At 46.7% G+C, this 12,481-nt stretch overlaps 1 protein-coding gene across 2 annotated transcripts in view; it reads left to right on the plus strand.

The window, feature by feature from the left end:
- LOC111162303 (leucine carboxyl methyltransferase 1) overlaps positions 1–12,481 on the plus strand; it is a 51,007-nt gene that overhangs the window by 12,970 nt on the left and 25,556 nt on the right. Inside the window, exons 3-5 of one of the 2 annotated variants that reach the window (XM_022526629.1) lie at positions 2,344–2,465; positions 7,004–7,080; positions 9,043–9,104. In XM_022526629.1, coding sequence (XP_022382337.1) covers positions 2,344–2,465; positions 7,004–7,080; positions 9,043–9,104 — 261 coding nt within the window. The remainder of the gene's footprint in view (positions 1–2,343; positions 2,466–7,003; positions 7,081–9,042; positions 9,105–12,481) is intronic. The other variant, XM_022526630.1, reaches the window with a different exon arrangement.

The following is a 12,481-nucleotide window of genomic DNA, read 5'->3' on the forward strand; positions in this document are numbered from 1 at the left end:
TAACACTATTAGGCTCTGCAAGCCCTTTCTATCAAGGCAGTGAAAGGATTTGAGAGGGGAGGGTGACTCATTCCCAATCAGATTGAGAAATTAGCCAAATGACCCCAAGTGCTCGGGAATGCAGGGAATCCTGGCCCTAAAGATGGAGCCTGTGGGTAGATTCTGTAGGAAATGCAAAGAAAGTTTAAAGTGGTGGTCCCTGACAATAAGGACATGCACCTTACTTTGAGCTGAGAGTGAACCCAGGCTTTAGGAAGATGAGGCCAGGCCTGCCTAAGAGGCCTGAAGCCTCCGTCTCAGGCTCCTGTGGCAGCTTTCCTAACCAGAGGCAGGGATCCCCCCTTGGAGCCCCGGGAGCTGGGTGCCCCAGGCAGCATGTCAGCGGCCTGCCTTCCTTCTTCCTCTGCCTGGGCTGGCATCTCCATATTGTGGCCCAGATAGGGTGTGGTGAGCATCTTTAAAGTTTTTGTTTCAATATCCAGTCTGTTGTGGATGACATTCTGTAACATACATTAAAAATGATTTCCTAGAGTGGAGATGCAACATGGGGGGTTAGGAGGGTAGGAGAAGAATAAATGAAACAAGATGGGATCCGGAGGGAGACAAACCATAAGTGACTCTTAATCTCACAAAACAAACTGAGGGTTGCTGGGGGGAGGGGGGTCGGGAGAGGGAGGTGGGGTTATGGACATTGGGGAGGGTATGTGCTATGGTGAGTGCTGTGAAGTGTGTAAACCTGGAGATTCACAGACCTGTACCCCTGGGGATAAAAATACATTATATGTTTATAAAAAAAATAATAATAATAAATTTTAAAAAAAACTCTCGAAAAAAAAAATGATTTCCTAGAAACATAAAATACAAGAGACACCTAAAATACAAGCTCAAATTATTTATTGGGAGAATCAATAGACCTAGAATTCCTGTATCACATTGTGGAACATTTCTTTTCTTTTCTTTTCTTTTCTTTTTTTAAGATTTTATTTATTTATTTGACAGACAGAGATCACAAGTAGGCAGAGAGGCAGGCAGAGAGAGAGGGAGGAAGCAGGCTTCCCGCCAAGCAGAGAGCCCAATGTGGGACTCGATCCCAGGACCCTGAGATCATGACCTGAGCTGAAGGCAGAGGCTTTAACCCACTGAGCCACCCAGGTGCCCCAATATTATTTTTTAACATTGTGGAACATTTCTAAATGCTACTCAAATTTTGTTCTTAAAATAGTTACACTTAAGCAGCAGGGTTTTTTGTTTTTTTTTTTTTTTTAAAGATTTTATTTATTTCTTTGACAGAGAGAAATCACAAGTAGACAGAGAGGCAGGCAGAGAGAGAGAGAGAGGGAAGCAGGCTCCCCGCCGAGCAGAGAGCCCGATGCGGGACCCGATCCCAGGACCCTGAGATCATGACCTGAGCCGAAGGCAGCGGCTTAACCCACTGAGCCACCCAGGCGCCCCAACAGCAGGGTTTTAGAACACAGAGTTTATCTTCCTTTCCCCCTCTTTTATTTCTCACCACCTTTGCTCCAGCTCACCACTCTGTAGCTGAACAAGTCCGTTTATTTAGCAACATTTACTTGTGCTTTCCCCTCTCCCAAGTGGTCTGTCAGGCCGTTTTATTTATTTTTGTTATTTGTTTTAAAGATTTTATTTACCTGAGAGAGAGAGAGAGAAAGAGTTGCAAAGCAGGGGGAACAGCAGGCAGAGGGAGCAGGAGAAGCAGACTCCCCACTGAGCAAGGAGCCCAAGGGGGACTCTGTGCCAGTACCCTGGGATCATGACCTGAGCTGAGGACAGACTGTTAACTGACTGAGCCACCCAAGTACCCCTGTGAGCCCATTTTCTAAACAGAGGCTCTACCCACACAGGATGGAGATTGCAGAAACACGGTAAGAAATAAGACTTTTTTTTTCCTCTGTAATTTGTCCTTCCTGTTTCCTCTCCTCAAAATACTATTTTCATCACGATCTTGGAATTTTGACATTCTGCATACTCTTGAGTGGCTTTCACCTAGCTGCAAGAAAGCACACTTCCCAGAGGAATATTTAGATCCAATGTTTTGAAGTAATATGGTTGTCTCTCAGACGTAAATTTAAGGGACATTTTATTTTTAAGATAGTTAATTACACCATTAAATAGATTGTACTTACTTTGGTTCTTGCCACTTTAAATTTAAAAAAAAGAGAGAGAATGTGAAAGTCCTGATTTCTCCCATGAGTCCACAGAAAAATCACTGACCCCAAAGAAGAGCAGCCGAATCCTCATTTGCTCTTCTCCTGGGGTGGGCTCTGCAGGGATGCTTTCCGACCTCACTGAGTGATGGCTTGTCTCTGTGTCTCTCTCTCTCAGGATATTTTGCTCGAGTCCATGGCGTCAGTCAGCTGATAAAGGCATTTCTGCGGAAGACAGAATGTCATTGTCAAATTATAAATCTTGGGGCTGGGATGGATACCACCTTCTGGAGACTAAAGGTAAATGAACATTTGCCCTCTTCTTTCCCAAATTGTTTCATTTGTGAAGGTGCCTGCCTGGTTCAAAATGTTAAAAATATATTCAGAGGGAATGCAGTGACTGCCTGTCTCGCGCCCCTGTCCCCAGCTACTTGCGCCTGCTGCCGCCTTTAGACACATTCTTGATGTCACCGGGGACTTGGTGAAGGATGGGTGCCTGGCTTCTCATCCTTTCCTGCTACAAACTGGGCTTCTGATAAAAACCCTTGTAGACATGTCCTCCTCACGTGTGAAAGACCCTGCCAGTGGGATTGTGAGCCCCAGAGCCCCTGTGTCTGCCGTATTAATGATCACGAAGATTTTATTGTTATCGTGACAGTGTCTACAGTACAGTTTAGAGATGTGCAAGGCTAGGTGATAGTGATATGACACAAAGGCCTTTTGTAGCTATTCCCTGATTTGATCCCTCACCTGCTCTGTTAACGAGCAAGCATGGGTATAACTACGCTCATTCACAGGAAACGAGACGGGTCCAGTTAGTGGCAGAACCAGGAGCGAATAGACTAAAGGTCCCGCAAGTCCAGGTTGCTTCCCTCTTCTCTGTCCAGAGCCTTGTGCTTGCTCAGGGGGGTCTTTGCGGTCCGTCAGTGAGTGGTGCCTGTACCTCAGTGACCGTCAGTGAGTGGTGCCTGTACCTCAGTGAGCATCGTGTGGTGGAAGGAGCTGGAGCAGAATGCAGGGGCAGAAGCCACTGGAGAAACTCCTCCTCTCAGCCCCACACTCTTTCGAATTGGTTCCAAGGTTTGGTTTCTCCCCCTGTCAGTAATGGGTTAATAATGAATAAATCTGACTTTTTCTTTCCTGTCAAGGTACTTGAGACTTAGGTACCCCTTCCAAGAAAATGGCTATCTGTCAGGAGTGAGGAAAGCAAATAGCACAGGGTAGGAAAGATACTGTGGAGGTGTTTTGTTTGATAATCATATTGCTCTAAAGGGTTTTTTTTTTTTTTAATTTAAGTTTCTTTAAAAAAAAATAATGCTTGTTTGCACTTCGGAGCCTAGGCAGAAAGGGCCAAATTTTGCCTACCCACCTGTCTTTGTAAATAAAGTTTAATTGCAACATGGCCACTCCCATTTACTTAAGTCTTCTCTATGGCTGCTTTACCAGCACGACGGTGGAGTTGAGTAGTTCAAGGAGAGGCCGTCTGGCCTGCAAAGGCTAAAATACTTTCTGGTCATTTGCAGCAAGTTTGCTAATCCCTGAATTGAGAGATCTGTGCTTCTAGACAGTGTGGAGCAAATTTTGTCCGCCAGTCTCATGGTCTCATGCACCTTCCACCCGGGATGGTCCCCCGGCTGAACTAGCAGAGGCTTAGCAGCGGGTCACAGGTTTTCTGCTTCCACCACGGTGGGAGCTTGTTCTGTATGATCTTGGGCCCAAGACTGTGGGGACAGTTGAAGGCTTCCACCTTCAGCAGCGAGCAGCAGTAGGGCCCGGGAAAGCCAGTACCACCACAGATATAGAGTCATGGGGTAGTGAACCCCTTTAAGGGACCTTGGCTTCTCTGTGTCTCCCAAGTTCTATTTCCACACAACCCAAGGATCAAGGACCCAGGGGATGGGTGTCACCTTGGGCAGCCTGTGCTGTGGTCGGCCCTGTGGGATCCCCTTTGAATCCAAAGGCTGTCCTTCCTCATGGCTGTCCCTGGAGCTGTCTGGGACCGAGGCCCCATCCTGGGTGTCCTCCACACCTCCTGTGACATGCCAGCTCCTGACAAATAGAAGTCAGATGCACTTAGGGAATCCCAGAACCAAAACTGGAAGTGTCATGTGCCACAGCCATTTTGTTCCTTTCCCCAAGCCCAGAAAGAAGATGTCTGTTTCTTAGAGGCTCCAGGTGTGCCTCTGGATAGCTTTCCCTCCACAGTGACCCCTTACTCAGAATTCTTCTGAGGGTCAAGTATCTGATACCTGGGGACCTGATACATGACTCGATCCCATGACCCTGAGATTATGACCTGAACTGAAATCAAGAGTTGGCCACTTGCTCCACTGAGCCACCCAGACACCCCAAGGGAAAGCTCCTTATAATAAAGTAAGAAGTCCAACACAAGGCATAGGAGTGTATGCTGTCTCTCATTTGCTTTCAATCATTCTCATTTGTCTTGGAATTTTATTTTATTTTATTTTTTAAAGATTTTATTTATTTATTTGACATAGAAAGAGATCACAAGTAGGCAGAGAGGCAGGCCGAGAGAGAGTGGGAAGCAGACTCCCCGCTGAGCAGAGAGCCCGACATGGGGCTCGATCCCAGGACCCTGAGACCACGACCTGAGCAGAAGGCAGAGAGGCTTAATCCACTCAGCCACCCAGGCATCCTTGTCTTGGAATTTCAGACTCTCCTTAACCTTTCCTATTGTGGGAGTAACATTCTGGAAGGGTGTTGTGGGGTATCCTAGCAGAAGTTACGTCCTCATCTTCCCTAAACATTTCCTCCCAGTAGCTTCAGCCGGCTCGTCCATCGCCGCGTTCTGCACAAAACCAGGCATGCGTGGCAGCTGTGAGTGTGAACGGTTGGGATGGCTAAGGCTGTGTCTTCTGATAACCCAGGAAGCGGTCTTTTTCTCTGTCCTCCTGTCTCCCTCTCTCCCTGCCTCTCCCGCAAACCAGACCCCCTGAGATTTTCCACAAGGGTGGGTGGTAGCTGGACCTACAGTTCTGACACTCACCCTTCGAGGTCCCCTCCTATTAGGAAACGCTTGCTTGTGATTTCTGTCCCCATCATGCTGACCTCGGGGTGGGCAACCCCCCAGTCTCTGCTTCCCATCGCGGGTGACTGTCTGCATACACAGTGCTCTTGCCTGTGCAGTTGCTCACGTCAGAAACGGGGGTGTCATCCCAGCCTGTAATAGCGACGCCACGACCAGATTCTGGATACCAGCACCTGTCTTTTCTTTTGTCTTTTCCCCTTGAACAAACTGGTTCTGTATTTCTGGAATAGAAGTACGGGTGGACACGGGTGTTCAAAGAATACATGGGGCCGGGGGGGGATGCCGAACAAGTCAGCAGGTATGGAGCACCTTGTTTCTTGCTAGGCCGTAGGGTCGTGAGGAGCTGCTGCAGGCGACACATAGTGTGTGGTTGGAAGAGGCCAGAAAGGGGTGTCTGTGCAGCTGGGGGTTGAGGAGAGAATGCGTTCAAGAATAGTCATCAGGGGGGCACCTGGGTGTCTCAGTGGTTTAAAGCTTCTGCCTTCGGCTCAGGTCATGATCCCAGGGTCCTGGGATCGAGCCCCACATCAGTCTCTCTGCTCAGCGGGGAGCGTGTTTCCCCCTCTCTCTCTGCCTGCCTCTCTACCTAGTTGTGATCTCTGTCTGTCAAATAAATAAATAAAATCTTAAAAAAAAAAAAAAAAGAATAGTCATCAGGGCTGAGTGACTGGACATGGCAGACATGAAGAGAATGTGCTAAGATGGCCAGGGCGTGACCAGGCTGGGACACAGATGGGGGAGAGGGGCCCTGAGTGTGTGTGTCTGTGTCTCTGTGTGGGTGTGTGTCTTTGCATGTGTATCCTAGCGTCTTTGTCTCTGTGTGTCTCTATGTGTTGTGGGGTATCCTAGCAGATCAGACCCTGATTTGGGTCTGTGTGTCTCTGCATGTCCCTGTGTGTGGGTCTGTGTAGATGTGTTTCTTTGACTCAGTGTATGTGTTTGTGTGTTTCCGTTTGTGTGTGTGGCTTTCACACTTTCTTTACTGCAGCCCACAGTAGAAATAAACGTACAGCCCAGGCCAGGCCGCACATCTGTGTACGTGTCAGTACATCATAAAAGCCCACCCATGCCGCTTACTCTGGCAGGTCCTGCTGTGAGTGTCGCTGGAGTATTTCTTTCTACAGGAATCCTCACATCCCTGTAAGGTGTTGTCCCTTCTCTACTGTGTGGATGGGGAAAGCTTGGCCCAGGGAGTTGAGTGACTTCCCAGCACCTCGTAGCGGACAAGTGACTGAGCTGGGATCTGAACCCCATTCCCTGGCTCCAGAGTGCCTGCCCTTTCCCCCCACCACACTCTCCTCTCACAGGAAAAAGTAAATGTAGCACAAGACAGTGCTTGCCCTCACCTTGGCAGGTGCTTTGTGATATTTGCTGTTGTATCCTATTTGATCCCCCACATGCTGGCCCCACCCCACATCGGCTTCCTGACCCTCCCTAATCTGTCTCAGTCTGCTTTTTGGCAAAGTCTGTTAGGCCCTACTTCCCCAGGGCCTCTCAGTGCCTCCCTGTCTCCATCCCAGTGGCTGCTCCCCCAGTTCCGGCTCCCCATGACTTCCTCCCTGGGCCTTCTTCCTGGATGGCTGTGAGCACCTCCTAACTTTCATCCTCCATCCGTTCTCCACACGGAGACCGAAGTCACCTGAAACATGCATTTTTCACCATATCGTTCCTGATTTGGGCCCTGAAATACTCTGTTGCTGTGTGCGGCTTAGTACTTGGTGCATGAAGATGGTCAGTAAATGTACGAGGGGATATAGAATTAGGAAACTTACTCTGTATTTTTCCTCAGGATGAAGATCTTCTCCCAAGAAAATATTTTGAGGTTGACTTTCCGGTCATAGTCACGAGAAAGCTGCACAGCATCAAGTAAGTGTGGCTTGGACCAGACAACAGAGCCAGGTAGATTCAGAGGCAGCGGTCAGTAGGGGGCTGGTCTGCATGCTGGGGACCTCATTTTAGGGGGCTCTTCTCTTGGACCCCCTCCCCATTTTCTTGCTGGCCCCGGCATCCTCATTCCAACCTGTGGAGCAGTCTTCGAAATGCAGTACACCCTCCGTTGTGACAGTTCTGTCCGTGAGCGTCATTTGTCTGAACCTTGAAAAGAAATGACCTACAGTGGTTTGATCATCTGAATTGTTCTGTGTGTTTTGTCTTCTTTGTTATCTCCAGGGCACAGAGAGGTGCCCGGCCCCGAGGCATGTGTAGTAGATATTGTTTGAGTGAGTGATGAGAAGGCTAAACTTAGGCATTTCTGCATGTGAGATATTCTGGGTACCACCCTGAGGTCAGGTTTAAGAAGTTTGCAGAGCTGTTGAGGACGAGTCTGTGATTCTCTTGTGGGAGATTTTCTTTTTTTCTTTTTTTTTTTTCTTTTTAATATTTTATTTATTTGACAGAGCAGAAGAGCAGGGACCGTGGAAGAGGGAGAAGCAGGCTCCCTGCTGAGCAGGAGCCCAATGCAGGACTCATTCCCAGGACCCCGGGATCATGACCTGAGTCGAAGTCAGTCACTTAACGAACTGAGTCACCCAGTTGTCTGTGCTGGGAGCTTTTGTGGCACTGTGCGAAATGGGATCGAGGGGTCACTGAATGGGACCGTTCAGTGCTCAGAGCAGACTCGTGAATCCCAGTGGAGAAACCGAAGCTCAAAGCAGTGAAGTGAATTTCTCTCAGGGCACCCGTGGAGGAAGGGGTGGAGCTGAGATTTAAACCCTGGCCTCAAGCCAAGGTCAGGGCTTCCTGGTGGTTTTAACTTGTGCTCCCTTCCTTCTTTCTAAGTGATTTAAATAAAATGCCAAGTCTTATATATTTTTTAAAATATTTTATTTATTTATTTGACAGAGAGAGAGATCACAAGTAGGCAGAGAGGCAGGCAGAGAGAGAGGGGGAAGCAGGCTTCTTGCTGAGCAGAGAGCCCGATGTGGGGCTCCATCCCAGGACCCTGAGATCATAACCCTGGCCGAAGGCAGAGGCTTAACCTACTGAGCCACCCAGGTGCCCCTCAAGTCTTATATTTAAAAAAATTTTTTAATGAACCTAAAAGTTTCAGCTTGTCCTTCGAAGATGTCTAGTTCTCATCATTTGGAAATATTTTTCAAGTATGAGACTGTTTTAGTTTATCCTATGAAACAAGGTTTTCACTCTTTCCAAATACAAGATTCTGTTACAGTAAATATGCTTTTTAGTTGCCTCCTGGCATCTGAGACTGTGTATCTGCAGAGGAGGATCCGGCTTAGTTGAACCCCGCGTGAAATAAGAGTACGTGGGCTCTCACTTAAGCCCAGAGGTGGCTTCTAGGCTGGAAAAGGCATTGACCTTTGTGTGTGGTTGTTGTGATAGAGGATTCAGGTCTCTCAGGTCTGATTTTTGGCATATCCTGGAGGAGAGGACTCATCACATAAATGTTACTGACTTCAGGTCTGTATAGGAGTCCGTTTTCCAGATAACTGTGAGCAGTAAGCACTGGGTTATAAATTTTGTTGGAGAAGAGGCAGGAAACTAGAGACAACTTCGAAAACACTGGAACATCGGGCAAATTCTCGCTGACCTCTCTCGAGTGATTTTTGAGTGTTCAGTATTTCCTGATGAGATTGAGAGTGGACATCCGATTCTGAGTGTCCTGCATAGTGACATCCCCTGAGTCCTGATCTGCCGAAGCGTGACTGCATGTGCCCCGGGCCAGATGTCACAGAGCAGAAGGCCCTGTGCAGTGAGCGGCCCTTGCTTTGAACAGGAGCAGGATGTGTTTGCCGTTTCTGGAGATGGTGTTTGCAGTTTTGCTGAATCTGAGCTCCTTGCCTCATTTCTGTCTTTCCCATCTTCCCACAGAGTCAAGCCATTCTTATTACAACCCATCATAGAATTACATTCAGAGGACCCGCTTCAAATCGGCAAGTACCCTTCACCTACGTGTTGCAGTATGGGCTATAGAACTCTCTTTGCTTTTTTCCCCCTTTTCCTTTTAAAAGGGTGTGTGTGTGTGTGTGTGTGTGTGTGTGTGTGTCTGAGTCTGAGCCTGCATGTGTGCGCCCATGATGACACAGGTGTATACTTCTGTGATACATCTACACTGCATCGAATTTACAGTGAAGGAATTTAAAACAGATGTGCATAGGTTCCTGTTCTTCAATCTTTACAGAATGTTTCTCAGTGATTTGCAAAAGAGGCAAATACAGATTTTTTCCGAAGATCTCCATTTCCAGTTTTCCTTGGGAGCATCCATTCCGGCAGCATCAGACCCTCAGTCCCACCCCCACCACTCCCTGCTGTCTGTACCTGACCTGCTCTGCCGATGATGTCTCCTCCTTGGCCCTTCTGCTCGGGTTTTCGCCCTCACGTTTTAATTACGAGTGTTTACAGCAACACTCTGCTCACCTCTAAGCCTTTTGAACCCAGGGAAACCTCTTCCAGAATGTTCCATCGTTTTTAGTCTGTGTCTGACGGAGTAGTTCAAAGGACTTCTTAATAATTGCTGTCAGGAGACATGCCCAGAGAGGATAGCCTTTGTGGTTGGTGGACACAGATGACAGAAGACATCAGACAACCAGACAGGCCTCTACGCAACCATAGTGCCAAACTCATGCTCCTAGTGAAGAAACTCCTCCAGAAAAGAACATCTCCCCCATCCCTTGTTTCCCTCCTACAAATTGTAAGTAGATCCTCTTCAGGCCTTGCCATTTCCTGGCCTAGCTGTTTTCTCCACTGTAGCTGTCACAATTCTTTGCATATTGGGTGACTACTTGGGTCAGGATGATTACTGATAATGAAAGAGCTACCACTTTGCATTAGCTTTGATCCATCAGTGCAGGAATGTATGAAGTAGGAAGTAAACATGCTCCATAATCTCTCCCCCCACCAACACCAAGAAAAGCAGGATTCAAGGTGTTTCCTCCTGTGGATAAACAGCACACCTAGAGATGGGTAAATATCACACATGAGAAAACACACACAGAAAGATAATCCAGTGCCTGGCACATAGAGGGTCCCATACATTTTTGTTGAGAGACCATATATACACACTGAATAAATACATAGGTTGTAGTTCAGTATATATCTGTTGAATGAGTGAATCTGTATTTCTCAACATCAGTAAATTCAGGTGTCCTTTTAATAAAGTGAATCATTTATATGTCCTGCTTTGTAGCTAGCTCGCTCTTTCTGCAACCTAGAGACCTGTGACTATCTTCGTGTCATCATCTATAGGTCTGCCTCCTCATTTCTGATGGCTTTCTAGTTCTCCTCAGTGTGGAAATTCCATTTTCCTTAATGTATTCAGTACCGATGGTCCTTTAGACAGCTACGTGTTTTATGGTGTTCTCTTAAGCAGTGATGTAGAAAGCACACGTACATGTGCATATGTTCAAGGAATTGTCCCTTGTGAATTCTAATAGCTACTGCCAAACCGTTCTTCGAGACCCTCTTTACTGATTTGTATTTTCACTGAGAGAAGATGAGGGTTCTCTTTCCATACACCCTAACACTGGCTGTTACCATTTAAAAAATTATGGCAAACTGTCAAACCTATTAATTTAAAAAAAAAATTTTTTTTAAAGATTTTATTTATTTATTTGAGAGAGAGAGACAGTGAGAGAGAGCATGAGAGAGGAGAACGTCAGAGGGAGAAGCAGACTCCCCATAGAGCTGGGAGCCCGATGCAGGACTCGATCCCGGGACTCCGGGATCATGACCTGAGCCGAAGGCAGTCGTCCAACCAACTGAGCCACCCAGGCGTCCCTAATTTAAAAAATTTTAAAGAACTTTGTGCTAATGAGAATAAATATCCTTCCTTCCTTGTACTGGCCTGCTGGATTTCTTTGTAAATGTCCATTGGGAATGTTGCAGTTTCATTTTCTTTTCAATTTCTGGAAATCCTTTAGAACATAAGGATATATTCTCCCTTGTTTTTTTTTTTTTTTTTTAAGATTTTATTTACTTATTTGACAGACAGAGATCACAATTGGGCAGAGAGGCAGGCAGAGAGAGGATTGGGGCGGGGGGAAGCAGGTTCCGTGCTGAAGCAGAGAGCTGGATGCAGGGCTCGGTTCCAGGACCCTGGGATCATGACCTGAGCCGAAGGCAAAGGCTTTAACCCACTGAGTCACCCAGGCGCCCTAAAGATATATTCTTTGATCAAAGTCCCTTATCAGCCTTTTTTGGGCAGATTTTTTTCTTAGTCTTGTGCTTGCTTTTGAACTGTGTGTTTGTTTGTGTCTCAGGTAGACACATTTTCTCACCCTTTGCTTTGTGGTTTTTGATCTTGCCACCATACGGAGAAAGGAGAATTCGAATAAAAATAAGGGAAATAGAGGCGCCTGAGTGGCTCAGTGGGTTAAAGCCTCTGCCTTCGGCTCAGGTCACGATCCCAGAGTCCTGGGATCGAGCCCCGCATCGGGCTCTCTGCTCAGCAGGGAGCCTGCTTCCTCCTCTTTCTCTCTGCCTATCTCTCCACCTACTGTGATCTCTGTCTGTCAAATAAATAAATAAAATCTTTAAAAAAATAAAATAAAATAAGGGAAATATAAATATGTGTGAAGACCTGAGTGAAGACCTGAGAAAAATCATAGGTGATCATAAAGCTGGCACAAATGTCATTGAACTACTACCCTGCATCATCTAACCTCTGAGGCTCTGATTGTAAGATTGACCAGTATTTCTTTATGATTAGGAAAGGCAAAGTGTTGGTAAACTGGCATGTGCTTGACTGTTCGATGCATCCTGATTTCGGGAATGTTAAAGTAGAAAAATATGCATCTTGGAATTGACACTTTTGTTAAGCTGAATTACACGTGGAGTGGAAAATTCCAAGTATATAAATAGGCACACAGTGAAAAATCAGAGGGAGTAAATCAGGTTCTCTTACTCTGCTCCTTAAATCCTCCTGCTGGTTGGGATCCACATGGTTAAGCAGGTCTCTGTCTGCCTCCTGATTTTACTTTTGACTACAGTAATTCTGAGCTGGCCACACTGTCATGCTGCAGCCTGAACATGCCACGCTTACTGTCACCTTCAGATCTTCCGCTTCCTTCTACCATGGCCTGGAACTCTTTTCCCCTAATTTTGCTTGCCAATCTCCTTTTGATCACCTCTGTCTTAGCTTAGCTGCTGCCCCCTCTGAGAAGCTCTCCATGACCACCAGGTGAAAGACTGAACCCTGTCCCTCCTACTCTTTTTTTTTTTCATCACCTTTTATTTGCTTCATAGCACTTAATACTCTTGATATTCTCTTAATTCTTCCCTTCTTTAATGATTCATTGTCTCTCTCCCTTCT

This window comes from Enhydra lutris, unplaced genomic scaffold, assembly GCF_002288905.1.
Source record: "Enhydra lutris kenyoni isolate GAN:26980312 unplaced genomic scaffold, ASM228890v2 scaffoldscaffold90, whole genome shotgun sequence".
NCBI classification, from domain to species: domain Eukaryota; kingdom Metazoa; phylum Chordata; class Mammalia; order Carnivora; family Mustelidae; genus Enhydra; species Enhydra lutris.